General features: G+C 38.6%; 2 protein-coding genes across 3 annotated transcripts; one reads left to right on the plus strand and one right to left on the minus strand.

Annotated features, from left to right (window-relative positions):
• The first annotated feature begins 93 nt into the window (after positions 1–93).
• Positions 94–12,331, plus strand: LOC306911444 (phosphatidylinositol-binding clathrin assembly protein). Of its 2 annotated transcripts, XM_079486797.1 has the most exons (19): positions 94–886; positions 2,397–2,539; positions 2,811–2,886; positions 3,038–3,140; positions 3,305–3,398; positions 3,488–3,599; positions 4,697–4,803; positions 5,854–5,895; positions 7,940–8,025; positions 8,319–8,352; positions 8,511–8,653; positions 8,960–9,057; positions 9,622–9,738; positions 9,840–9,870; positions 10,551–10,683; positions 10,816–10,839; positions 10,935–10,991; positions 11,394–11,510; positions 11,622–12,331. In XM_079486797.1, exons 1-19 carry the CDS (start codon positions 757–759, stop codon positions 11,634–11,636), a joined length of 1,662 nt encoding a protein of 553 aa, XP_079342923.1. In that variant the 5' UTR covers positions 94–756; the 3' UTR covers positions 11,637–12,331. The 2 variants fall into 2 exon arrangements, with proteins under 2 accessions (XP_079342923.1, XP_079342924.1); XM_079486798.1 differs by lacking the exon at positions 5,854–5,895.
• On the minus strand, positions 12,313–27,091 carry phka1b (phosphorylase kinase, alpha 1b (muscle); the record flags this gene model as incomplete). Its single annotated transcript, XM_079486800.1, has 32 exons — positions 12,313–12,685; positions 12,876–13,076; positions 13,170–13,223; positions 13,316–13,477; positions 13,572–13,616; positions 13,690–13,805; positions 13,889–13,990; positions 14,769–14,898; positions 14,995–15,073; positions 15,180–15,259; positions 15,752–15,905; positions 15,998–16,143; positions 16,223–16,299; positions 16,390–16,551; positions 17,730–17,800; positions 17,880–17,958; positions 18,039–18,183; positions 18,255–18,364; positions 18,450–18,584; positions 18,839–18,917; positions 23,391–23,498; positions 23,604–23,699; positions 23,791–23,913; positions 23,993–24,046; positions 24,222–24,368; positions 24,486–24,584; positions 24,692–24,772; positions 25,087–25,169; positions 25,299–25,467; positions 25,548–25,595; positions 26,527–26,685; positions 27,014–27,091. 32 exons carry the CDS (start codon positions 27,089–27,091, stop codon positions 12,512–12,514), a joined length of 3,546 nt encoding a protein of 1,181 aa, XP_079342926.1. The 3' UTR covers positions 12,313–12,511.
• Between the last annotated feature and the right edge of the window lie 453 nt (positions 27,092–27,544).

Below are 27,544 nucleotides of genomic sequence, written 5' to 3' on the forward strand. Positions count from 1 at the left end.
AGCAGTGCGGAAATTCCACCTTAAGGTGCCCACCCCAGATATTCAGACACGGGCCAATCGCCCCCCTCTCCAGTCACCTGATTCTGATACTGCCATTTTGCGCGGAGCGTCCGACTGTTAAGTGTAGAAAATTGGAATTGTTGCTTCATCAAAGATGTCAACGACGAGATGCTAAATCTTCACATCTAGGACAGACACCGCGACCACGATATCGATTGTTCTCTGTAGCTTATGCAGTTATTTTTCGCGAAAGGTGGCTGAAGGAATTTGACAATGATGCTTGCTATCAAATTCCGTTATGCACCGACTACACGCATGCAATGAACCCGGGCGAGAATTTCCGCTGCTAGATCGACAATATACCATCGACGACACTTCGTTTTAAAAAGAGCCTCGACTGGTTTTGTTCAATTTTCGTTCATAGTGATCATAGTAACAGCAATTACATGGTTAACCGGCAACACCGGAGGGTAGCGAGTAACACAGTGTCCTTTTTGCGCGTATTAAAAGGGGCAGGCCGTTTAAATATAACGTTTATCCCCGGACGATAAATAGCTCTTTGTGATTGTCATCATCGTTTCAGTGCGCACTTATCCGCGAGCGATTGCTGTTATCTGAATGTCAGAGCATCCTCGTCCGTGTCCGGATCGCATCAGGGTAGCGCTCTTCAAGACCGACGAATCCCACGGAGCGGGCTCCCCCACACCCCTGCAGTGAATAGATCGCTTTTAAAGACGATTTATTGAAAATCTTAATATGTCTGGACAGTCCATCACGGACCGGATCGCCGCAGCCCAGCACAGCATGACCGGATCTGCCATCAGCAAAGCCGTGTGCAAGGCCACGACGCACGAAGTCAGCGCGCCCAAGAAGAAGCACCTTGATTGTAGGTTAACGCTGTAACGCGCCGCGAAATGTTTCATTGCATCGCTATCTGAGAACGGTTGTATCTCGGTTCTCTTGTTGTGTTTCATGCGTTGGTATTTACAACCCATTCGGGGCCGTTTAATGATTATGGAAGATGATTTCTGAACAGCCGTTATAGAGTTCATTTCATCAATTAACTGAAGGTCACCGTAGTCCGTTTACGGTCCCGTACGGACATTAATGCCGCGCGCGTGAATGCAAATCACAATGCGTGATTGACACGCCGAGCAATTTGCATATTTACATACGGCAGCGACCTCGGTCTTCATCGTTACACTTGACCGCTGTGTTTTCACCGCATGCGCACGACAACAGAGATGAAATGCCAAGTGATTTGTTTAAAATTATTAAGCAGATTTCTCTATTTTGACACGAGGAGAACCGAGCTGCTGTCAAGCCTGTACCGGGGTATAAATCAGCTATAGCTGATTTCTTTGAAGGAAACATACAATGTCAAGGGCACAGCGTGATGAACGCTACCTTGGATTATATCAAAGACATGTACAATACTGCTGATTTAATCTTTTATCCAAGATTTGAATGTTGTTGGGATTTTTCATTGTTCACTTGTTCTCTGAGTCATTGAAGGTGACAACAGCATCAATGCAGTGGAGATGTTTGTACATGAGGTGTTTTACATCGCACCCCTCACCTTAACTTGCTTTTCGGTCCCATCTGTCATTTATTTGTCAAACGTAGATGAACGCGATAATCATGATTATATTTAACCTTTTGCGTTCAGATGACTCTTCAGATATGAGTCACACAATGGAAGATGCATTTTATTAGTAGTCATTCGGTTGTGATGTCTTTCTATTCCATCACCATTTTGAACTCCATTTTAAATACGGAGCTTTTTAAATAACAAACCATTTGATGCTTCAGTTGCGTGCCAAAATTGGTTATTCCTCAATTCACGAATAAAAACCAAGCATAGTTGATCAATGGAACCGGTTATCAATTACGCTGTCAGTTAATGAGTCCAGAGCAGATGTCCTGTGGAGGACATAAAGAAAGCATCCTGAAGATCTAATAAACCGCCTGTCTCATTCAAAGTAATAAAAGGTAGCAGGTGTTCTCTGAATATGTGCTAGAATTCACTGATACACATTCTATTATCGGTTAATTAGAGAGAAATCAAGTGGAACTTTTGAGGAACCGTTATTCAAGCGATGTCATGTAAGATGGCAGACCATCATCGCCGTATAAAATGGAAAATTGTCATTGTGTATTAATACAAAGGAGCGTTAACATTGGAACAACCCTGATAGTTTGAGTGAATACAATCTTGACTAATATTTGCAATTATACAAATAATTTCCATCTATCTAGATTAAGTAAATCTGTAATTTTGGCCATTCAGTTTATATATTTGTATAGATCCACATTTATATTTGTTTCTGTCACACAATATAATCACCTTGAATCATGTCAATTGTTTGTGTCTGCTCTGTTTCCATCATTTCCAGATTTAATGCACTGCACCAATGAGCTGAACGTGAATATACCTCACTTGGCCGATACGTTGTTTGAGAGAACAGCAAATCAGAGCTGGGTGGTGGTCTTTAAGGCTCTCGTTACTACACACCACCTTATGATGTACGGCAATGAGGTACGGTCTGTTGCCCGACATCACAGTTTGCCTTGTTGTTGTTGGTGTTTCTCGGTGGACTGTAGCGTGTCACAAAATCAATATAAAAGTACTTGCTAGAGCCATTCTGTGAGATGTCTGACACGTACGATCATAATCACGTCTTTTGGGCAGCCGCGAACCATTGTCCAACGATTGCTTGTTTGGAAAAATATTTATTTTTACATTTCACTCGATTTACATTCCGCAAAGTTTGCATCAATATCTGTCCTTTACATTTCCTATCAAACAGAGGTTCATCCAGTACCTTGCATCAAGAAGCACACTCTTTAACTTGAATAATTTCGTAGATAAAGGAGCGTTACAAGGTTAGTAACCCTTCAATTTTATGTTTATTAATAGATCAATTCTAACCTCGATATATTTATGTTATATGGGTGTGTACGATGGTAATCCTAATACAGTAAGAGGAGTATACAGTCTGCTGTGACTCTTATTCCCATTGACCGTCTGTTCCAGGTTACGACATGTCCATCTACATTAGACGTTACAGCAGGTATCTGAACGAGAGGGCTCTGTCCTACAGACTCGTCGCGCTTGATTTCACCAAGATGAAGAGAGGGTGAGGCATCCACTCTGGGGAAATATTCCACAATGACTCGAACAAAACAAATAGCTCTTACTGCTGACCGACAGCAGTGCTTTAAAGCAGCTTCTGAAAGTGTAAAGCCTTGATCACACCTTTGTGTCTCAGCTAACCTCCTGCCATCCATATGTTCTGTTTAGGATCGATGGAGTGATGCGAACTATGAGTATAGACAAGCTGATGAAGACTCTCCCTATCATTCAGAATCAGCTTGACGCCCTTTTGGATTTTGAGGTACCTAAGATCACTCAATTGGGTATTTTTAAAGGTTGACCTTGTAGGTTCATGTTTTAAATACATGTGTTGCTCTGTGTGTTTTGTAGGCCAGTTCCAATGAACTGACCAATGGGGTGATCAATTGTGCCTTCACGCTGCTCTTCAAAGACTCCATCCGCATCTTTGCTGCTTACAATGAGGGTGTCATTAATCTGCTAGGTAATACATTACTTTACAGCAAAATTGCCTGTATTTCCTTCTATTTTCTAATTTAGTAATTTGCTACATAAGGGTTGCATACAGTATGTTATATAGATTTTTTTAAACTCGAATGCTTGGTTTGTGTGAACGTTGTGCAAATACAGCCACGGAAATAATGAAGAGACCATTCCAAGTTTTTATTTAATCAGCATTACTAGCTTAGATGTATTGTGGCCATTCCAGTCCAGTGTCTGTTTGAATTTGAACAAAATCAAACCTGAGGAGTGACATTAAGTCATCCAACAGCAACATTTGAAGGACTGATAACATGACAGGACACATGAAAATTGTGATAAAAATCGAGGTTATAACATAATAAAATGCACCTTTCCGAAATATATGTACAAATATTATTGTTGTATTGCTTAAACGTGAATTTAAACTTGTTTTCAATACAGTATTTGAGATATTTTCATATTTACTGCCAAAAGATCCTAAAAGAAACAATATTTTTATTTGAAATTTTGGAGAAAAATTGTTAGCAGTGCACAAAATGAAACAATATTTACCTAAACGCATACCTATAAATAGTAAATTCAGAAAAACTGAAAATAATTTCGAAATGGTCTCTTAACTGTCTTTGCGGCTGTATAAAGTAGGGTCAAAAGTGCCTCTATCTTGAATTTCTTAACAAATTTGTATTATATGACAATTGTATTATCAGCAAAACAACCTAAGTGAAAGTTAACAGAAGTTTCTTAGTATTGGATGGATATGCTTCTGAGTTATAATAGATTTGTGTAAAACCTGATGCAAGAAAATATGACTTGTGTTGTTACGAATATGATGCACAAAATCTTAAACATTGGTAAACTATTATTATACGTTTTTTTCCTAAATTTGGCAGACTCCTGTAACATCTATCCATTCCTAAATTTCATTTTCAATCTCAGATTTTCAACCTTTGGACCCCACTGCATGATTGCTCTGTACTGTATGTGCATGTGTCTGGAATACATATGTTGTTTGCAGGAAATGAATTAAAAATATATTTTTTGCTTCCAAAAAAAACGTTACTTGCATTTGCTACATTGACCTTTTTCTTCACTTCAAAGAGAAATATTTTAATATGAAGAAGAATCAATGCAAAGAGGCGCTGGAAATATACAAGAGGTTTCTTATCAGGATGACCAAGCTCTCTGAGTTTCTCAAGGTGGCGGAGGTAAAGCGTCTCTAGATCTAATCTATGCATGGGATGGTTGGGCTCATCTTATTCAGGTCCTTTCTGCTGAGTGTCCCTTTTTGCCTTCCGGTCCAAAAACCTGTATCAAAGGTCCCCCCTCATGCTGCCTGTTCTGGTGCCTGCACTGCATGCCTTAGCAGAAAGTCTTTCTATCTATCTGTCCCTCTCAACGACAACAGGAACAGAGCTGTGATACTCACATATAAAATCTGTTTGTCTTTTGACGTTAATGTGCAAACGAGTTGAATCTTTGTTTTGCAGTTTGGATCCAGGGCACAGTTGTCAATTTGGCCCCCTCTGAAGGCCCCCAGAAGCTATTAGATGAATAATCGTTCAAAGACTCTTGTTGATTTCTTTTCACTTTCTCGATTTAATAAGATATTGGTGAATAATTACCAGGCATTTCCATGTAAAGGTTCAATATATTTGACAACTGTGCCGGTGTGATGGTTGGGATTTAGCTGTTTACTTTTGTCTGTTAAGCACATTATTTTGATGTGTATGGAGGCATATGTTGGGGAAAAATGCTAAGCACATCCTTCTTGAGTTTCTCTTTCTTTTCTCTTTGTTTATTCGCTTTTTTGGCTGAATAATATGACTCTTCTGGAAACTGGTGAAGTGCTATCCAAAAACTGACTAAAGTTGACTTTAAGAGCACATTTCTTTATTTGTATAACAATGTTTGTATGCCATTTGTTTTTTCTTGTCTTTTTTTCCAAAGTCAACATTAGTTGTGTGTTTCTTTTGGATGTTTCTCACCTAGTCATGTAAATATTTCCATCACTGTCCTCATGACCTTCAAGTGACATTTCAATGTCTCACCGCTCACCACGCCACCTACATTATGTTACTGTCTGTCTGTAAACATCCATATTCTCCTATGGGTTATCTCATACACTGCATGGAGTAATTGCTCTTTTTCTTAATTCTTCTTTCTCCCTTCTCCACGTACCTTGGTTCTCTTTTTGCCGTTTGGTTTCACATTTTGTTTTCCGTTCTCCCTTCCCTTCCTTTTCTTTTGTGTCACAGCAAGTTGGAATTGATCAGGTTGACATCCCAGATCTTTCACAGGTTAGTGGTGCATTTCATCTCAGTTACTCACGTGTGGCTTCATCCTGATCTCTCATTCACGCCTCACCCCATTAGACCATCATCCCCAGCCCTTATTCTTTTGACCCCCACCCTTCCTCCCCCCCATCTATCCGACTTTTAGGATAGGGGCCTCAAGAAACTTACTCCATTCCCGCGCACTCCCACGGAATCAGATGTGCTGTTTTGCATTTTCTGTTGTCATCAGAGGTAAATGGGTACCAAAGCTAGTCTATGTGACTTTTTAGAGACGCAATCTCTGATGTGTTAGTTTAGCATTTGATGAGTAACCAAAAGTCAATTACGGCTATTGCAGTACTGCTTAGTGCTTGCCCCTCAAGCCACTATTTCTTACTGGCATACCCATGAGAAATTGGATTGCTTGTAATTCTTATACTGATTGATATATGGCTAAGTGGTGCTCGTGCCAATGAACTTTGGCCACACCGACCGGTCGTGATGCTGTGGGCGTGGCCTAACTAAACAAAGTCATCTCTTAACCTGTAAGCAGCACTCACCTTTGCCATATATCTCTGTATTGTTAGGGTATTCTGCTTGGATAGCTTCTTGGGAAGAACAGTGAATGTGCACAACTCAAAGAATGCCTCAAAACTGGAGTAGGGGACTGAATTCTGCCTGGCACCTCCTGAAGTTTTCCTGCAAGCGTTAAAGACAAATATAGGTCTCCAGTTTTTGCTGGTTTTGCATGTCTTGGCAATTGGGTGCTGGGCATTAATGTCCCCCTTCAGTTTGCCTCCATTTGGCATATTTGACATTTTCATTTACATCGGACAGGGACTCCTGAAGGTGTTGGGCTGGCACACTACCGAGTGGTACTTCAACCATGTCAACAATACATTTTATTGGAAGGAGTGCCTTGTTTTCTAAAGCTGCAGCAGTATTCAGAAGGCCTGCATTATATTCTAGTAATATATCATTAGCAATGACATCGATTAGGTTTATTATAAGTCGCCTTCGGCTATTCAAGTTGCCTTTCTTCATCATGGCCTTTTGTATACTTCTACTCCTGTAGTACCCTTGTCTAAACTTCTCTTCCTTGTTTATCTCTCCTTTTAAAAGTGTGTTGTTGCGTTGCATATGTTTCAGATTTCTCAGTAAAAATCTCCCTGTATTGCGTCTGTAGCTGAGAAATCTGTACTTTTGTTATTCATGAAATTCTCTTTTAAATTGGCATGCACACAGCTAGTGGCTGAAAGGCAAATATTGTATAAGAACAGACTTGCATACCCAACTCATCATTTCGATTCATTTGACGTTGCTGTTTTTAGACAAAATGCAATACAGGTATAAAATACAAGAAACGTGGTCTCATTCAATGTTTGCCTTTCTTTAGTTAACCTGCTTTGGCTTCCAAATGTTTCAAATTCTATCGAAATGTTGATGCAGACATTCTCGTAGATGCTCACCGAGTCTGCTCGAAAACAATTTTATTTCCAAGAAATCCAAGTGGAATCCAAAGATTAGCAGGTTCCGCTGTGGCATTTTATATCTGTAACAGTATGTGCATTTATATTCTGTGCATGAATAGAAAAGTCCCCTTGTAGGTCAGTCTGCTTTCTGTTTTCCATGGTTTTAATCCTTTAGTGACCCCACAGGCCTCCATACGGTCTGTTTGAAAACATGCATGGGACACAGAAAATTTCTGCATGTGTAGCTTTAAGCTCAAATCCTCTCCACTTGAATTATTTCTGTTGTGTTTCCCCCTTGTTTTCAGAGACTCATAACCACTAATAGGTTCCTAGTTTCGCAGACTTTGTGTGTATGTAGGTATGAGTGTGTGAGAGAAAGATTATAAGACAGATATAGTTTGTATACAGTTGGAAATCCTGTTGCATTGTAAAATACAGTTTATGCATCTATTGCTACTTGTAACTTTCCAGGTTAGAAGTACTGTATGTTCAGATGTTTGACTGTGTGTGATTCTCTTGATCATTTTTTGCTGCTAGTGCTACCATTTTGTTGCCTAAAATCTGTGTTTCATCCCCTCTTGACCTCACACCACCAGGCTCCCAGCAGTCTTTTAGAAGCTCTGGAGCAACATTTGGCTTCTTTGGACGGCAAGAAAATAAAAGAGGCCTCAACTGTCAGCAGGTACTTATCAATAAAACAGGTTTTTGTAGAGAAACATTGTTGGGGTTTCTTAAGGAATACTTTGTTTTATTGAAATAAATAGACTAGGCTGACTTATACTGACAAATAGACTTCCCGTTCAATGTGCATTTATAATTACCATTGTCGTAGTGATGCTGTTCTTGCTATAAAAAGGTCCTTTTAGAAGCATTCTGAGACAATTCCTCACAATGTACAATGTACATAGTACACCTATAATGTATTACTGTTGATTAACTGATATGACATTAAATTATTCTAATTTACATTTATAGGGAGGTGGACGGTGACAGACTACAGCCGGCAAAGGTAACAAATCAAATTCATTTGCCAGTGTCAGTGTAAACCTTAGAACGACATGAAACATCTTTTCACTATCCTGCCCTCAAAATCGTATTTTTTCTGAACATTAACACATTCTGTTAGACGTTCAATGTCAAGTTAATGAGGTTAATTATTTTCCGCAGGCTGTTCAGCTCAAAGACATTGGCATGCAGACCCCAACAGTGTCCCCCAGTGGGCAGTCTGTGGGCAGTGCCAACAGTAGCTGCACCAGCAGTGGTGCCACTGAGCTCCTCTCCAGTCCACCTGATCTACCCATTACAAACGGGTACACACGGTCTGTTTTTCTGCAGCGTTGCTTGTGTAGAAGATAAATATCAACTCAAAATCTTAGTTTAAATAAATCAAGTTTAAATGGGGACAAAAATTATGTGTGTGTCCTACATTTGCATTTCATTTAGATTTATTTTGCATGCACCTTTATAAGAAGCAATTTTCAAAAAAAAAACAAGCAATTTATCATTAAGACATCACAGGTATTAAACCAAAAGAGCAGAATTTATATAAAAATCTTCTTTTTTTTAAGGTTAAACGTGTAAGGTTAAACTTAATTCTTGCTCACTATCCCCGACAGTGTGCACATCTTCACCAATGATCATTTTGATGTCCAACATAATTCCAGCGCCCCCGCTCAGACAACCACCCTACCGCCCAGTAACAACAGCTGGGGAGGTAATAAAAACAAATGCCACTGACATCAGCACATCAGTGTCTCCATTGGTTTTCTATTCCTGTATTATATTGCTTGTAATTTGCTGCGTACAGATGTGTTTGAATGTTTATAATGCTCTTTCTTCATTTCTTCTTCATTTTATGGCTCTCACTTGGGACTCATCCGGGTGAGTCTTTTATAAGCTTTTATGATGAGTGTAATGGCTTTTAAAGGTGAAGTGTGTCATTTCCGGGCTCTTAGCGTCACCAAATGAAATTGCAAAAATAGATTTGAACAGGTTTACTCAACACTTCCTGCATCTTCTTATGCCCCAAACTCACCCCAGTGGTTGAGCAAATGTTGCTAATAAACTAAGGATTTTTGATAAACCCCTTATTCACGTTTTGGGTGAATTCACTTACAAGTGACATACTTGTATATAGTATTCTGAAATTAAGACTGGGATAGGACAACCTATTTAAAAAAACCTCTATATGAGAATATACGAATATATACCTTTAATAATGATAAAATACCATTAACATGATTCTTCTGTTTGATCTTCCAGGTTGGTTCTCCTGCAGGAGCACTTTTGAAGCCCACATTCTCCTCGCAGGTCCAGAGTCAAGGCACACATTTCTACAATGGAGGAAAATTACTTACTAATGACTTGGACTCATCTTTGGCCAATCTAGTTGGCAGTGAGTTTTTACTTTTGTTAATTTTCTTTCTATGGCATTAAAACTTATTAGATTCAATCAATGTGTTACTTTGTCTCATAATGCGTGTTTGTTTGCTTTAGATTTACATTTTGGAGGGCCCCCAGCAAAAAAGTAAGTATTCTGAAAGAGGTTCTCTGGCGGTGTTTAGAAAATGTTTGTTTTGTTAAAGCTATACAATGAATTTTATAGGGATTTGTTCACCCAAAAATGAAAATTCTGTCATCATTTACGTTTGTCACCCTCTTGTCATTTCAAACCTGTATGGCTATCTTCGGCAGAACAGAAAAGAAGATGTTTTGAATAATGAATGTTATAGGTTGAAAGATTGAAATCATAGTGAAATTAAAATCAGTTCACAGTTTCACTGAATAGGTCACAAATTCATAATCATTTATAATAATTCCAAACCATATCCAGCATATTATTAGTTCAAAATTAACATATTTATGGTTTGTCTTGAAAAAGGGAAATCTGAACTTACTAATAGGTCTGTTGGGTTTTCTGAATAAAAGGTTATTGTTAAAGATATATTTAAAATGACTATGAATATAATAGCGAGATCAAAAACCTATTGACAGTATTGGACATTTCTTAGAAGACTAGTCTAGTAAGCGTACCATGTATTCTATATTCTATTCTAATTATTACTATCCTTTCTATTTCCCTATTTTTATTATTCCTACTAAATGTCTTTTTTGCACAACTTCTTGGCAACAATGCGCTATAGAGATAAATGTGAGATATAGAGAGCGCATTTCTAATAGTTAGACGTAAAAATGAATTGTTTCCAGGCCAGAAGTGCATTGGACTCATTTGGAGAAGAAATCATCTGGAGGTTCTCACTGGCACTCTAAAGCTGTGAATGGCACAGGACACTGGAGCCACACACACCTGGCTCCTGCACCGATACCAATGCCACAGATGGTATGTGAACCGGACTCATTGTGCTCCTGTTTATGCTTCAATATTTTCGTATACAATGCAAATGGATTCAAAACCCAAAGAGCAGTTGGATTTGTACCACTGTCAGTAATATCTGTGTTTTTCTCTCCTCAGAATGGAATGATTTATACTGGCTATGTAAGTCCTGCTTGTAAACACGGTTGAATCATCTCATTTTTAAAGAAAATATTGCTGCCTTTTTGCATTAATTCATGTCAATGTCTGTCTCTCAGGCACCAGCTCCAGTTGCATTTCCGATGACAACCCCTCAAGTGCCTGTGTATGGGATGGTAGGTGTCAAGTCAATATTTCTGCATTAAAGCCATATTAAAATATGCCAGCTGTGATCCACCTTAAACCCGCAGTTTCAGAGATTGAATTCTGATTTGAAAATGAAATGCCACATCGGTGCAGTGCCTTCATCTTTCTTATCAAAAATGTGTATTTTATATTTATAACTTCGTATTTTTCATTCTACATTTCATGGATAATTTTAAATATTCACTTCATAATTGTTGTGTACATGTGTTTATGCCAACATTAAATGTATATTATACCGTTTATATGGTGTGTTTCAATGCCACCTTGTCAGAATAAATTATCATGTAACATCCTTTAAAAATGACTCCAGTTGCAACCAGAATCGTAAGGAACTGCATATGGTGCTCATGCTGTGCTTTCTGAATCTATAGATTCCTCCTCCTGTGGGCCAGATGGGGTCAGTACCCTTGATGGCTCCTCAGCCTGTGATATATAACCAGCCCATCCTCCGCGCCACAAACCCTTTTGCCCCCATGCCTGGAGCTCAGGTACTCCAAACACTTCTTCCAGTCTCTAACTGATCACAAGATTTATGGCCGTCCTTCCACACGTAACTCTTCTCATATGTTAAAATATTAAGCTAACTTCTTTCTTTCCAGATGCACTTCATGTAGCGCTGAGGAGCATGACAAACTCACGCATACGCCCAAGGAAAAACATCAACCAATCCGAAACCAAAAAATGGCAAGGCAGACATAAGGAATGGTTTCAATGCTTCAAAGAGACTGAAGATTTGTTCATGCGGCATTTCCCCCCTTACCCCCGCGTGTTTGTAACATACCCCTCCGTCCAGAATCACACGTCCTATGTCATTTTACATATTCCCTTTCATTTTTAAGTGTCAAAATTCAGTGTTTTTAGGCAGCCCTCTTTGATGATGTCACTAGCTGATGCAAACGGAATGATAGTGTACAGTGAATTGCAGTGGAATGAAACGTTGTCATGATGTCAAGCCCCTCCCCTCCCTCCCCGTTTGGAAAAAGTGATTGTTGTAATTGTGCACACTTGAATCAATGTTTATAATGTCTGAACCAAGCCACGGTTTTGTATGCACATTGCCTGAATAGTGTTTCGAATCGACCACTGTCAATGTTGATTGTGCCCCAGCGGCCAACGTCCCGAATTCTTGAGTTTTGGAGAAATGTGTACAGGTTACTTTTCGTACATTTGTCTCGTCCCCCAACATTTTGGATTTCACCTTAAAAGTTACATTTGTTTCTACATGACTTGTAATGCCTCATTCAGGTATGGTAAGGTATGGCTGTTTGGATTAAAGTAAAATACAGCAGTATGGTTCTGTATGGAAATGATCTTTATTTGTGTTCATTCGGTTTGATGATGCTAGTGAAACAAAAAAATCACGCACTTGACCTTTTACTATGCTTTTTCAAAAACCGTAACACTTCTAAAAAAATCTATGAACGAAAAAATTACCTTCTCGCATTATCTAGTAGATTAAAGTCTTCAAATTCATTTTTAACTCTGAACTTCACTGAAGAGCACAAGCTCCACTAGGAAGAAAGTCCTCAACATACGTAGCCACTGCTTTAGAAAGATAGGTTATGCTTCCAAAACGACCACTAGGGGCGCTGTCATAAAGTAACCTGCAGATACCAGTGGACTGATCTCTCTCCAGTAGAACCTCTTCAACTCCTGCTGCTTTCTGAAGAAACAGAGAAAACACAGTTAATAAAGGAATATTTATCCAGCACATTTTTATTAAAAGAACTAAAAATTACCCCCCAATTATCATCATATTTCTTTTTTTATATCAGCTGCTTGCAAAAGATTTTGCTTCGTATGTAAATATTGGAAAATGAAAAAGACACACAAGCATCGCATGTGAGGCTGACCTGATCATTGTAGAACATGTCACTGGCCATTTGTACAATTCTCTCCACCTGAATGACACCACCCACACTTTGGATGTCCATCTCAGCCAGCATGGTCAGTACAAGTATGGCCTCCACCAACAACTGCCGGTATTCCGGCTGGGGAACGCGGTTCAGCACCGTTTCCACATGCACGGCAAACTTTATTTCACTTGGAGTCATCTGCCATTGGTGAGATTTTATTCATACCACATTAATTCTACAGGTCTACTGATAAAACTCATACTGTACATCAATCCGTTATCAGGAGTTTACCTCTCTTGTGGTTGAGGAGGGAAGTACACAGCCTTCAATAGACAGCCCATGACACTGATGATCACAAGTAAAAAAAAATACATCACATAAGAAGCACAAGTTTGTGACTTCCAGTTTCTGAATTCATTATAATAAGTCCTACCCACCTTCTGCAGAATCTTCCAGACGTTCTGATAGAAACCAACAGAGACTTTGTTGAGAGCTCCATCTAGACGTCTGCGACGAAGCCATTGCCCGTGTCGGCTGTCACGCACTACAGTAGCTCCTAATGAGCCCTGAAATAACTCAATGCATGGAAGTCTGTACCTCTGGAACACAACCAGATGAGTATGAACCCACAAATGACTAACAAAAGCTCATATTAATAAACTTACTAAAAAAGGATGCTTCTGGTCCACTTACCCCTGATTCAATATTTTCAATATCCAGGGAATGGACTGATACAGGCTAAACCATAGGAAAGCGTTATTGCGCATTAAGCAGAAATATAACACTTCTAAACTGAAGAAGGATTTCTCACCAGTTTGATATCGCCACCCTGTTTACTCATGACTCTCAGATCAGTTTTGGTGGAGGCAGATTTGCTCTCGTCATAGACACTGATAGCAGAGCTGATCACATTGCCTGTTGAGCGCACTGAAACAGAAACAATTCATGGTCACGAAAACAAAAGGAAACATTGAAAAGTCTGTTGTGAGCCTGTGGATGAATATATTTACCACTTTTTTGAACGCCAAACTCTTTGCCGCTCAGAATGTGAAGTAGAAGGTTCTTCAGCTCAGACGGGCTCATGTTTATCAAACTCTCTGTAGCCTCCTCGCCTACATAACAAAACGGATATGATCCTGTATTGCTTGTAGGACTGTCAGCACTGAATCACGATTAATCGCATCCAGAATAAAAGGTTGAGTTAACTTAAAATACTGTTTGTCTGTGTAGTGTGCATATACATTGTTTATTTATAAAAACATACATACATACATTTACATTTAGGGACAATATCAAAATCTATAAACGTTTATATATATTTTTGATTATTGGTTAATATGAATAGTACATACATCAAAATATTACCTAAATAAGTATGTGTATGTTTTCGTGTTTATAAATAGAAAATGTATATCAATGTACTGTACACAGACATATTTAAAGAAGAACTTTTATTCTGGATGCGATAAATCGTGATTAATCTTTTGACAGCCCTAGTTGCTTGTTTTTAAAAGTGTTTATATGTAAACAGATCAAATAATCTTTAAAATATCTTAAAAAAGTGATGATGTAATATCATTTTGGGTTAACTGTAAATGGATAGAAATTATTTCATCATTTAATCCCAGACCTGTATGACTTTCTTTCTTCTGCTGAACACACAAAAAATATATATTTTGAAGAATGTTGGTAACCAAACAACACTGGCCCCCGTTGACTTTCATTATATGGACACAAAACCACCAAGACAATCTTCTGAAATATCTTTTGTGTTTCACAGAAGAATTCAAGTTTGGAATGTCATGAGGGTGAAAAAATAATGACAGAATTTGTATTATTAGTTGTCCTATCCCTTTAAGGAGTTCAGTGGAACCGAAGGAACGGAGACACCTGTACAGTTAAGGGACTGTGCGAGCTCGGTGACCATGACCTGAAGAATGAGGCCAATCCTGAGGCGGAACATCTCGCTGAAGAGTTTGGGCTGTGAACGAATGCTCATGGAAAGGAACACCATTATCTCCTGTCGAGCACAAAAAAAAGGGTTCATGGAAATTGCAGAAGAAAAATTTACAGGATTGAGACGTATAGAAAAAAAAGCTGCCAGTGCACCTCTAACCTGAGTGAGAATAGCAATGGTGAGGTTGTTCTCACTAGCTTCTTCAATAAGCCTTGCCAGTTTATCTGGAGGCATGGGGCTGTATGGAGACAGTGACTGTAGCATTAACAGGTGGACGTGAGCACACGTGTGTGTGTGTGTGTGTGTGTGTGTGTGTGTGTGTGTGTGTGTGTATGTAAACTTACGCTGATATAGTTTTCTCTCTTGGCTCAGGAGGAAGACCAACTGTTAGATGTTTCTGATGAATGAGCAAATCTGAACAAGCCTGTTAATATAAAAATAAATACTGCCTGCTTTATTTATAGTCACATATTAAAATGCTGTTTTGATTATTTAGCAAGAAAGTTTATGTGATGTCCTTTAACAATAAAAAAACCAGTTTGACCTTCCTTCTTCTGCAGAACACAATAATATTTTGATATAACGTTGCTAACAAAAATACATTGCACCCTGTTGACTTGCATCATATGCACACAAGACCACTGAGGCATTTATACAAATATATTATTTTGTGTTCAACAGAAGAAAGAGTCATATACAGGTGTGGAATGACATGAATGACATGTCCCTTTGAAATAATTTTCAATCAAAACTTCTATTTCATGCTATAAAGATGCTTGGTCACTGAATTCCTCTTGTGTTCCCTTTTACAACTGGATGGATTGGGTTGAATTTCCACACTCTTTGAGTTACAAATTTGACAGAAATTCAGTTTCACAAAAATCATGTTTCAGACAAAAAATAAGCAGTAACTCACAGCATCCAGCTCTTCTACTTTCTTGCGAAGCATCCCACAGATCATTCGGATAAGACCCCAGTGTTTCAGGGTTCCTGCTTTTTCATACAAGTTGCTCAGGAGGTGTCGTACCGTCGAACCCTTCCCGTGAAGCCTTGTGTCCCAGTCCATTCCCCTTATAATTAATAAAATATATGACCTCCTTATTTGGAGTGTTGGGCATTCCACAAATGCAGTATATTAAATACAATACAACGTGTGTCTCACTTGTTTTTAAACAATATATAAAGAATGTCAGCTTGATGCTGTAAGTTTTGGCTTTGTTTCAGCATTTGCACAAGGGCTGGATAGTCAATCCCTCCATTCATGTCTCTGGGCAGATTGATAGGATGAGTGGCCGGTGTCTCAGGGACCTAATCAGTGAAAACATCCGTCATTACAGTTCATTGTGAAATGCAGCTTCTTGTTTTCAAAGACTAAAAGCATAGTTACGTGGCCTTTGTTATCCAGCAAGTTAAGGTTTGGTGCTGGAGACCTGAAGAGTTTAGTAGGAAGATACATGTGCACATCTGTGGAGACATCAAAACCAAATCATGAAGCGTTTGTAAGTGCTCACAAAAAAATACCAGGCTCAGAATTCGGCTATATTTTAAACTTACTGTGTATGTTGAGATCTCTGGCTTTGTGGATCAGTGTCAACATCTCACAAGTCTTTCTGGCTGCGGCCCTGAAGCGGTTCAGACCTCCTTTAATGTCACTAATGGAGCTGTGCTGAGGAACAGCCAGAAGCTGGTCCAGATACACGGCCAGATCATCCACCTCTGCACACACAGAGTCAAATTACAGCCTGGAATGGTAGAGCACGTCTTCTGACACTCTTGAAACGAAGTAATTGAGTGTTTCACCACTAGCTTGCGGCACGTGTCAATACATGAAAGTGTCAGAGCTTGCCTCTCAAGCCTCTTTACACACATGCAGGTTCTAGATCTAGTGCCTGGCAACCACATAAACCACATTTGCTTTTAAATGTCATGCAAAAAACAGCAATACAGATTGCACCAACCCTTTAAGATGCTCTGTCAGCTAACTTGTCAGTAATTGCCAATGTATTAATAGAAACATTCAATCAAATTATTGTTTCAATCTCTTTGTCAGTGTCCACTGTAAAAAAATCTACATTTTGTAGTGACTTATATTTTTGTAGTTTTTCAAAAAAAATCAAACTTTTAATCAGCTTTGTAAGTTTTGTAAATTTAAGGAACAATCTGTTGAGGCAAGTGATCATTTGGCAATGTGCCAATTGAAACATTTTGTCACTGCAAGATTTTGAGTTGCAGCCTAAAATAGTTTTGAGTACCGAAGAGATGACCTTTTTTTTTTACTATGCAAAAATGTTAGCACTTCTGGTCCCATCGCCTCAAAATCTATGGGTTTGAGTGGGGTTTTGGGCAAACGACTAAAATGGTTCTGTGGGAATCAAAATCTCTAAATATTTGAAGCTTTTATTCTATGACATAACACACTGTTGTTTTAAAAATGCCGATTGCTAACAAGTTACTTAAAGCGACAACATCCGTTGGCGGGGACATTAAACATCATCACGCATAAAAATCTCACAAATACTCCAACATAAACACAAACCTCCGAACACGTAGATGGAGATTCATTCACAGAGTAATTATTTATCAGGGAAACTGTTTTATCTTATTTTTGCGATCTTACAAAAGTCTATTGGAAAAATCCATAGGCTTTCCGTCGAGGGAACCAGTGTGGCCTTAAGTTCCGGACGGGTTGACCTACAAAAATACATCATCATTGCTAATCCTCATTTTGCACCAAACTGATTTTGTGAAGTCATACCGAAAAGGGAAATTAGCTAACTTTGAATAAATTACGTCAGAATTCAAATTTTTGTCTTAACTATTTTGTTAATTCTATATGCATTCATCTCTTGACAACAAAACATGCTTGTTGCTACTGGGTGGCATATTTCACTTACCACAGTCCATAAATGTAAGATGTGAACAGCAGGAGGTGTCAAGAAAATCAGAAAGTTTCCCAGTCTTAACCCTTTAAATTTAAAACTCATTATTTTGGGTGCGTTCAGGTATGGGACACATTCTGAACGTGTAAACCATTAATATGTTACCTGGCTCCAGCAAAGTAACCATCCTGGAGTTTTTTCATGGTGGCCAGAACTGCAGGGTCGATATCTTTGTGATCATCGGCTGCAAAGCAACATACATAAAATAAATCCCTAAACCGGGAGAAAATCTAGCGTCTGCAAATCTACATTGTGTTGACTCACTAAGCATGTCGTGTGAAATCGGGAAGGTCACTGTGGGTTGGCCTGTCATCCTCCACCGTGAACAGAGGTAGGAGAGGTCGATACGGAGCATCTCCACAATCATGTGATTGTCCAAAGCCAGATAAAATTCATGATGATCTACAAACTAAATGTTCAAGTTTATAATACATATTCAAACATCAGCAGATTTCAATAAACACGTTTTAACTGACAAACCTGAGGTGTGAAGGTGAAAACGGTGTTGCGAATAATATAGAATTTGGATGTTCCCAGCACGCCGATCCGGCGGTAGGGCCTCCCCGTCAGACCCAGTCTTTGGTTTCGCCCTGAAAAAAGACTACAGAGTAAAAACCCTCAGCCTCTGTCTGGCACATTTTGTACCAGTTTTGTCATTGTAAACGTTGAACTCACCCAGTCTGGCATAGATGTGACTGAGAACTCTAGAGGGCTGAATTCTGATTGGATGAACATCTTCCAGGGTTTCTGAATCAATGCCATGGCTCTGCAAAAGCTGTTTAATCTCCTCATTTTCTGCCAGAATACACACTGAAAAAAGCAAGAATGACCAGTGTGAATGTAATGACATAAAACAAAATGTAAACTACTGAATTATGTGATATGCTGATTAGTATACTTGATCAGTATATTACTTGCTTTATTTATATATTTCTTGACATGATGTACATAATTTGTGCATATTCAACACTTTAAATGGACACCCCTAGACATATTTCTTATGTAATATTGAATGACACCCATCTAACTTGTTCTACTGTTAAACAGTGAGGACTTTGACACACTTTGAATCACAACATCAGGCTTGGGAACAGTAGAGAGGCGTCTGTTGAGTGGATCAACTTCTCCAGGTGCTAGAAGACCCTATAAAACCAAAAACCATCAACTACACAAAATTGATCTTTAAAATTTTCCTGGGGTCCCCAAATATCTAAACAGTTATTTATCATTTATTACAGAGGTTCTGAGTATGACACATTTATATTTAATAATTAGGGTTTCGAGCCCGAAGGGCTGAAAACCTATTGTTTTTGTAAAGATTTTTATTAGGGTTTCGAGCACGAAGTGCTGAAAACCTATTGTTTTTGTAAGGATTTTTATTCTTCTTCTTCTTATTATTATTCTTCCGCCATAAAACGCGTTGCCCAGCCCAAACCGTAAGTCGTAGAAACTCGAGACTTTGTCGGATGGTAGTAGTCTTGCTCGCTACTCAGATACTCGGAGCCAGCCATGTCGGTCCATAGGTGGCGCTATAGCGATGGCCAATGCGTTTGGGCTCAATGCTCATAAACCGGATGTCGCACATTAAAGTGTTAGGTGTCATTGGAATCCTTGGCTCCAAACTTAAAAAATGGCTATCTCTGATTTCATTTCCGGTATGCAAATTTTTCCGCTAATTTGCATTTTATGAAAAAAAAAAAAAATGAACTAGTCCCTGGATTTTTGCCCGATCGGAACCAAACCAACGCTGATGAATTCTGTGGAGTGTGAATATAAATATTCATTGAAAAAAAGTTGAAATTTCTATTCAGGGTCGCTAGGGGGCATCAAAACATCAAAACCGGAAGTAGCCTATTTCACTAAAATGACCATAACTCGTGAACCGTTTGAGATATCTTCACGTGGCTTGTACCCTATGTGTAGACTCTCAGTCCAAGGTCACAGTAAAAAGGAGTTGGCGCTTGGCCACTAGGTGGCGCTATAATATACATGAAATCGAAAAGGGCTATAACTACGCAACCGTTTGCCCGATCGACTTATTATTTGGTATGGTGTGTCTTTGTGTCATGCACCCTGACTGTATAAAAGGACTTTGGCGTTTATCAAAAAACATGTCCGCTATCGGCCAATGAATTTTGAGCACTCATTAGACAGGGTTAACGGAGGCCGATCGAAACGACACTCGCTGGGCTTGTTCGACTCATGGTCCTGAATGTCTGTAAGAAATATGAACTCATTCGGCCACTGGGGGGCGAAGTAACGGTTTTAGAGTGCATAAACAATTGTGTATCACGTGACATTTGACATATACTCAAACTATTTACATCATATGATAGCTCTTCTCATTCTGAACAACTTTGCCTCTGGACACGCTTCTGTCGATCAAACGGATCATGAGTTATCGCTGATAATGTCAAAAACCTACTTTCGCGAACTAGTCCTTGGTTTTTCAACCGATAGGAACCAAACCAATGCAGATGACTTCTGTGGAGTGTGAATGTAAATAATCATTGAAAAAAAGTTGAAATTTCGATTCATACACGGTAGGGGGGGCCAAAAACTGAACTGGGCGGAGCCTATCACATTAAAATGGCCATAAATATAGAACGGATTAACACATCATCATGGGGCTTGGAACATATGTGTAGACCACCACTCTAACGTCACCTACAAAAGAAAGTGGTGTTTTGACACTAGGTGGCGCCAAACCAGTTAAAATGGCAAAATTTAGACGCATTTCAATTCTTAAACAATTGTGTATCACGTTACATTTGAATTATACCCAAAATATTTACATCAAATCATAGTTCTCTTCATTCTGAACAACTTTGCCTCTTGAAGCATTGCTGTCAATAAAACGGTCCATTAGATATCGATGATAACGTTAAATACCTACTATTGCTAACTACTTCGCGGTTTTACGCCCTATTGGAACCAAACAAACGCAGAGTGCTTCTGTGGCGTGTGAACATCAAAAGTACTTGAAAAAAAGTTGAAATTTAAATTCATACACGGTAAGGGGGCCCAAAAACTGAACTGGGCGAAGCCTATAACACTTAAACAAACGTTGTTAGAGAAGGGTTTGAGATAGCTTCACGGGGCTTTAAACATATGTGTAGACCATCGCTCTGAGCTCACGGTAAAAATAACACGGTGATTGGACACTAGGTGGCGCTTTAACGGGAACAATGGCACTAAATACTGTAATTATGCAACTGTTATACATCTACAGGTTCTGATACGCTTTGAAAATAAACCTCTCGGCTCAGGAACTTCAGACTTCTTGAGTTTGAAAGCACCTTCGCTTCAATTTAAAAGCCAACAACAATGAAAATCGGATACTCATTAACGAATTGTCCAAATGATTTGACAGTCAGGAAAATAACATTATTGTAGTATATGTGCATGTTTCTGTAAGCATGCATAGTTTCTATGAGTTCATACCTGTCATTTTTCTGTGCGTGTGTGTGTTGGACTTTGATCCTTCATGCGTTTGTTGTGGTGTGACCCCCTAAACTGTTCATGAATGTACGACTGCTTTTGACTGCCTTAAAACTCGAAACCCGATAAATGCTGCTTGCAGCTTTAATTATTATTATTATTATTATTCCGCCATAAAACGCGTCGCCCAGCCCAAACCGTAAGTCGTAGAAACTCGAGACTTTGTCAGTTGGTTGTATCTGTGCAGGTTACTCAGATACAGTGACCCAGACAAATCGGCCCATAGGTGGCGCTACAGCGATGCTGAACGCGTATGCATTCGTAACTCCTAAACCGTTTGTCGCACACCCAAGTGTTTTATATCATTGTAATCATTGGCTCAAAACTTAAAAAATGGCTATCTCCGATTTCATTTCCGGTATGCAAATTTTCCCGCTAATTTGCATTTTATAAAAAAAACCAAAAATGAACTACTCCCTGGATTTTTGCCCGATCGGAACCAAACCAACGCTGATGAATTCTGTGGAGTGTGAATGTAAATATTCGTTGAAAAAAAGTTGAAATTTCGATTCAGGGTCGCTAGGGGGCTCTAAAACGTGTGAACCGATAGTTGCCTATTTCACTAAAATGGCTATATCAAGAGAACGGTTTGAGCTATCTTCACGGGGCTTAGACCGTATGTGTAGACCCTCAGTCCGGGGTCACAATAAAAATAACTCGGTGTTTGGCCACTAGTTGGCGCTATAATAGCAAAGAACACGAAAAGGGCTATAACTACCCAACCGTTTGCCCGATCGACTTATTATTTGGTAAGGTGTGTCTTTGTGTCATGCACCGTGACTGTATAAAAGGACTTTGGCGTTTCTCAAAAAACATGGCCACCATCGGCCAATGAAATTTGAGCACTCATTAGACAGGGTTAACGGAGGCCGATCAAAATGACACTCGCTGGGCTTGTTCCTGTCCTGGTCCTGAAGGTCTGTAAGAAATATGAACTCATTTGGCCACTGGGGGCGAAATAACGTTTTTGGAGTGCTTAAACAATTGTGTATCACGTGACATACATCTACAGGCTCTGATACGCTTTGAAAATAAACGTCTCGGCCCAGGAACTTCAGACTTCTTGAGTTTGAAAGCACCTTCGCTTCAATTTAAAAGGCAACAACAATGAAAATCGGATACTCATTAACAAATTGTCCAAATGATTTGACAGTCAGAAAAATAACATTCTTGTAGTATATGTGCATGTTTCTGTAAGCATGCATAGTTTCTATGAGTTGATACCTGTCATTTTTCTGTGCGTGTGTGTGTTGGACTTTGATCCTTCATGCGTTTGTTGTGGTGTGACCCCCTAAACTGTTCATGAATGCATGACTGCTTTTGACTGCCTTAAAACTCGAAACCCGATAAATGCTGCTTGCAGCTTTAATTTATAATTATGTTATGAGTGACATTTAAAGTCACCATGAAATGAAAACAGACTATTTAAATTTAATTTTGTATGGATTAAAGTGCAATATAAAAATTTACATATTATATATTTAAAAAAATACATTTAATACTGTATGGAAATTAATATCCAAAATATATATTTAAATGAATATTGTTTGAACAATACAATTTGTGTAAAAACAAATAATCTAAGAGTTTCAATTAACAACCATGGGATGGTGGAACTGTAAAAAAGACCCCTGGAGAAACAGTGGTACAGTGTATTATCAGTCATGTATAGCAACAGATATACAAATACCTCTTTGAAATAAAAATATATTTTAGTTACAATCAAGCACCTATGGAGAACATTTTCGATTTATTCAAACACATTATTTCATTAGTATTTCATATTATATTGAATTATTAGTTATATTGAATTACTTATTGATAATAAGACCCATTAGTACAGTCTTCTACTTCTTTTTTACTTTACTATCCGCCCCCCAAAAAGATTGTTAGCTTGGTATACTGTGGTAGGCTGACTGAGACCAGTTTTACTGAATCTGTGCATTGTTGTTCTTTAGTTGCACAAATTGCTTCTATTGTTTTCCCCTACTTTGTAAATCACTTTGGATAAAAGCGTTTGCTAAATGACAAAATGTAAATGTGCAGTATGGGGGCCTCTAGGAACAGATTGAGAAATACAACATAACATTGAGCAGAATGAGGAATTTACAGTACCTCTGCCAACAGGTTGCCCAATATGTACAGAGACTGGCCCCATTTAAGAGGACACTTGCCTATTGGCACTCTCTCAACCGTGTGGGGGTTAACATACTCTTCATCAACCTAGGGCGAAAGTCCATTTTTCAATTGGAAAACCAAACTCACTGACCCAGGACTCTTAAGTTATTTTGTAATAGTACAAAATCCAGAGCTTTAAATAGTCAGTACCTTATCTGGAGGAACGCTATAAAGCTCAGGGACCAAACGTAATCCATTCTTCCCTTTGATGAGAATGGCATCTAAAGCCTTCCTGTATTCTTCGACCTGAATAAGAAAGCACTACTTTTTACTTTCTTTTCTGAAATGTACTCTGTAGTTGGGTATTATAATAGTGTATAATAGTGATTTTCTGTACCTGTTCAGGGCTGTTGATAAAGATGCCATCTAGTATGAGGTATGTCCAGAACAGTGGCCATTCACTCTCAATGTTCTCAAAGAGCTTTAGCTCAGAGGATTCGTAGTACAATCGATTGGGGTCCTTGGAAAATTATAATTGTGACTTCACCCACAGAAAGCTTTTGATAGTTTGTCACAAAATTCTTTCTTCGTTTTTTTACCTCTCGAGGAGTTTTGTGTCCATCCCTAAGGAAGCGACAGCATCCATATCTGCCCTATGACAAAGTAAATGTGTAATAATGTATGTCAGATGACAAATGTTTTGCATTAGTAATGTGTCAACTGACATGCTTCTTTAACCCATCTTAAATTCATTTTAAACTGTTACATTATTGATTTATTAATTTGTTTCAAGCTTCTTACAATGTATTTTGAGACTCTAGTATTAACCTGCAGTTTTGAAATGATTTCCTCCTTGCTGATATTAACAATGTCAATGTCCTCAACTGCAAAAGCCGGGTAAGAAATAATGGACAGGACACCAGCGTCCACCTCCTTAGACATGGATGCCCTTGGAAGCATGGAGCTAAGAATAGACTGTTGTAGATGACCCAAAAAGGGAAAAACATGTTATATTTTGAAGCTATGAAAAACTCATAACGTGGACTATGTATGCTCTCATCCCATCTGTGACATTATAAAAGAGGATATTACTTGGCAGTGCTGAATGTCATCGGCTAAAGCGTGCACAACAGACTCTGGGCCCCCTTTGGACCCGAAAAGATTCAGTCCATCCAACGCTTCCAAAGCTGCCTGAATAAATATACTAGGAGTCATGGGATCATAATTTGACACTTTGGGACATTTAACACAAATTTCACAGACTGTGCAATATGTCACTGAAATCCTGAATATGTTACCTTTGCCATGCCGATTGAGCTGACGTTGATCTCAGGGATGCCCTGATTCGTTTTGTCCCCTCGTTCCCACATTCCAAAATCCTGTGAATCATCAACCGAAAATTACATGGAAAATTGTGACCCGGTCCACAGGCTAAAGTCTCATAAACGAATTGGGAGATAAGCATTCAAGTTTGATTTCAACCATTAATTTAATTATGATTTCAATATTTTACCTGGTTTTACTCCAGTCAATATGAAAGATATCACGATTTTATTTCCACAGTATTCTTACATGAGGTAGGCTATAGTAGTTTTATGTAGAAAACAGTTCATCACAAAAAGTAACTTTAGCTGGGTTTTCACAGGCAGTCACAATTCCTTCTGTGACCAAAACAATAATAAGTGGAGCTTACCGCCACTTTGTAGGCAGATTCGATATAAAAAATCAGATTCTGAACAATGTCAACCTCATCACGCGTATATACAATGTGAAGACCTGAAAAAAAAGACCTGAAAATCAAGACATGGTTACCGTAATGTATATTATGAATAACTGTTTTTTTTATTACACTACATTTACAAAAGTGAAATATGAAAAGGGGTAACTGGTGAGGGTTTTGCAAACCTGATGCTGTCATTTGGGCTAAGAAGAGCAGAAAGATAGAAGTGGCATCCACCTGTAGATGACCCCATTCTTGATCACCCACTACAGTAGCACAGGTCCCAGTGTGATACTTGGCATGAAGGCAGTCTGAAGCACTTTTGCTGTACTTGAATTTTTCCACCTTGTCAAGCTAAGTAATAATAATAAAACTGTCAATTTATCTAAATAAATGTGGTTTTAATGTATAAAAAATATAGTTTATGTTCACACCTGTCTTGTCATACATTGCAGTAAACCTCGCATGAGTTTCACCACACTCTAAGATGAGAAGTGAAAGAAGTGAAACAAGAAAGAGAATGCAAAAAGAGAGAGAGAACATAAGCAGTCAGCCTGGACCGTGACCTTCTCCTCCCCATCTGCTATTACCATAAAAGAAACATGAGCCAAATAATTTGCCCTCTGGCATTTTACATGGTGTCGGAATCACAAAAACTAATGAGCAGAAAAAATGTGATGTCTGGAACACCGTCTTAACAAATGCCTGAAAAGTGTGTCTATATATATACTTTTCACACCCGCAAATTTGATTTTGATGAACAATTTCACGCTCTCTCTGACTGTTGGAAATAAACAGCAAATCTATCTTCTATGTAAACAGCGCATTTTGCTTTTTATTTCAATAGACCATTAAGATAAATAAGGCCGAATAACAGGAGCACAGTTTTTTTTAATGCTACACAGACGTTAGAACAACACATTTAAAATCTATTTTAAATTAACATCTTTAAGACTTAATTAATGTGAAATTGCATATAAATAAACTAAAACAGGAAATGATTCAGGACCGGTGTTGTTTACACTTATACAATATTCCTCCTTTAATTACAGTCAGTGTGAATAACACAATGTGACAGATTCATAAAATAACCAATGCTTTAATGAACTAGACAACCTTAGCTCAGACCAACATGATTTAGATGCTAATTTCGTGTTAGGACTCTTCAGAAAGAGATATGCAGAGCAGCATGTTCTACACACAGCCAAGAATAGATTTAGTGACATTTAATGAACTTTCCTCTCATTGAACCCTTATCATTATAGTTCCTCTGGCGTTTAGCATCTTCTCCTTACCGCACTGTGATTGGAGGGCCACATGTTATACATATACTCATTCCTTATGAACCTGAAAGTCTGTATCACACATTCAAGATATTGTTTCTCAAATCCCTGATAAGGTGCATGGACCAACCTGCTCCAGTTCGTAGGCTGTGGCTTTATCTTCATCTCTGTCTGCGTTCTTTCTATAGGCCAGACTTAAAGCCCACACAGACAGGATGCAGTAGACATTGTCTCTGACCCAGGCATGAGGTAACTTCTCATCACCTGGAAGTAACCCTGTCACCGGATCCTGCAAATGTTTTATGAGAAACCATATGTCATCTTTTTAAAGGATTAGTAGTTATATCAACTATATTCAAATAAAAACTAAAGGAATATTACAGTATATGGCATAGTTTTTATTGTATGGTTTCACATCAGCATACCCCTGCTTCAAACATAAATTGACATTTGTACCAGAAAATATTTATACACTGCACAATAACCCAAAGAAATCCCTTTAAACTACTACGCCCAGCATGTGCAAGCACAGCCGACAATGAGCGTGTTTGTAAACAAAGACTTAAACACATCTTGGGCAACATTCTTATCAGGGAATGTGATGGATTTTTTCTTACCTGATGGCAGAGGATTGTCTGTTGTAACATTCGAGCATAGTTATCAAGTTTTACTCCGGAATTGCTGCGACTTCTCATTATGAATGTGCAGTTCAATCTGACCATCTTACCAACAGTCTTGTCTTAGATGCTAGTGGGCAAATATAATTTACTGCAAATGTCAAACTCATGAGGACAGACCGTTCAGGGGTTTCTGTTACATATCAAATGGTCATACTAGTGGTACACCCGTAGCTTAGACAAGAGCTCTATCTTTCTGAATCTCAACACTCAACACAGATGCTTGAATTCTAACCAGTTGAAGAGAAAACAGCAGCCAGTGGTGCAATGTTTATCCATATTTAAAAAAATCCTAGTTGTTATAATGTGTTATTGTGTAATTACTTACAAATCTTTACACTGAATATTTAGATAAAGAACCTGTTTAATCATTCTGTTTGCTCTACCTTAACCGAAAATAAGATTTTTGTCACCATATGATTTTTTTATACCATTCAAGTTGGGACTACATGAGTGATTTGTGTTAACATA

This window comes from Barbatula barbatula (assembly GCF_947034865.1).
Source record: "Barbatula barbatula genome assembly, chromosome: 22".
NCBI lineage: Eukaryota > Metazoa > Chordata > Actinopteri > Cypriniformes > Nemacheilidae > Barbatula > Barbatula barbatula.

Bases quoted from the DNA above. Each gene is read 5' to 3' on its own strand.
- LOC306911444 (XM_079486797.1), top strand. From the start codon at position 757: ATGTCTGGACAGTCCATCACGGACCGGATCGCCGCAGCCCAGCACAGC. The intron at 3,600-4,696 runs GTAATACATTAC...TTCACTTCAAAG, and splicing joins GGGTGTCATTAATCTGCTAG to AGAAATATTTTAATATGAAG. The intron at 8,026-8,318 runs GTACTTATCAAT...TTACATTTATAG, and splicing joins GAGGCCTCAACTGTCAGCAG to GGAGGTGGACGGTGACAGAC.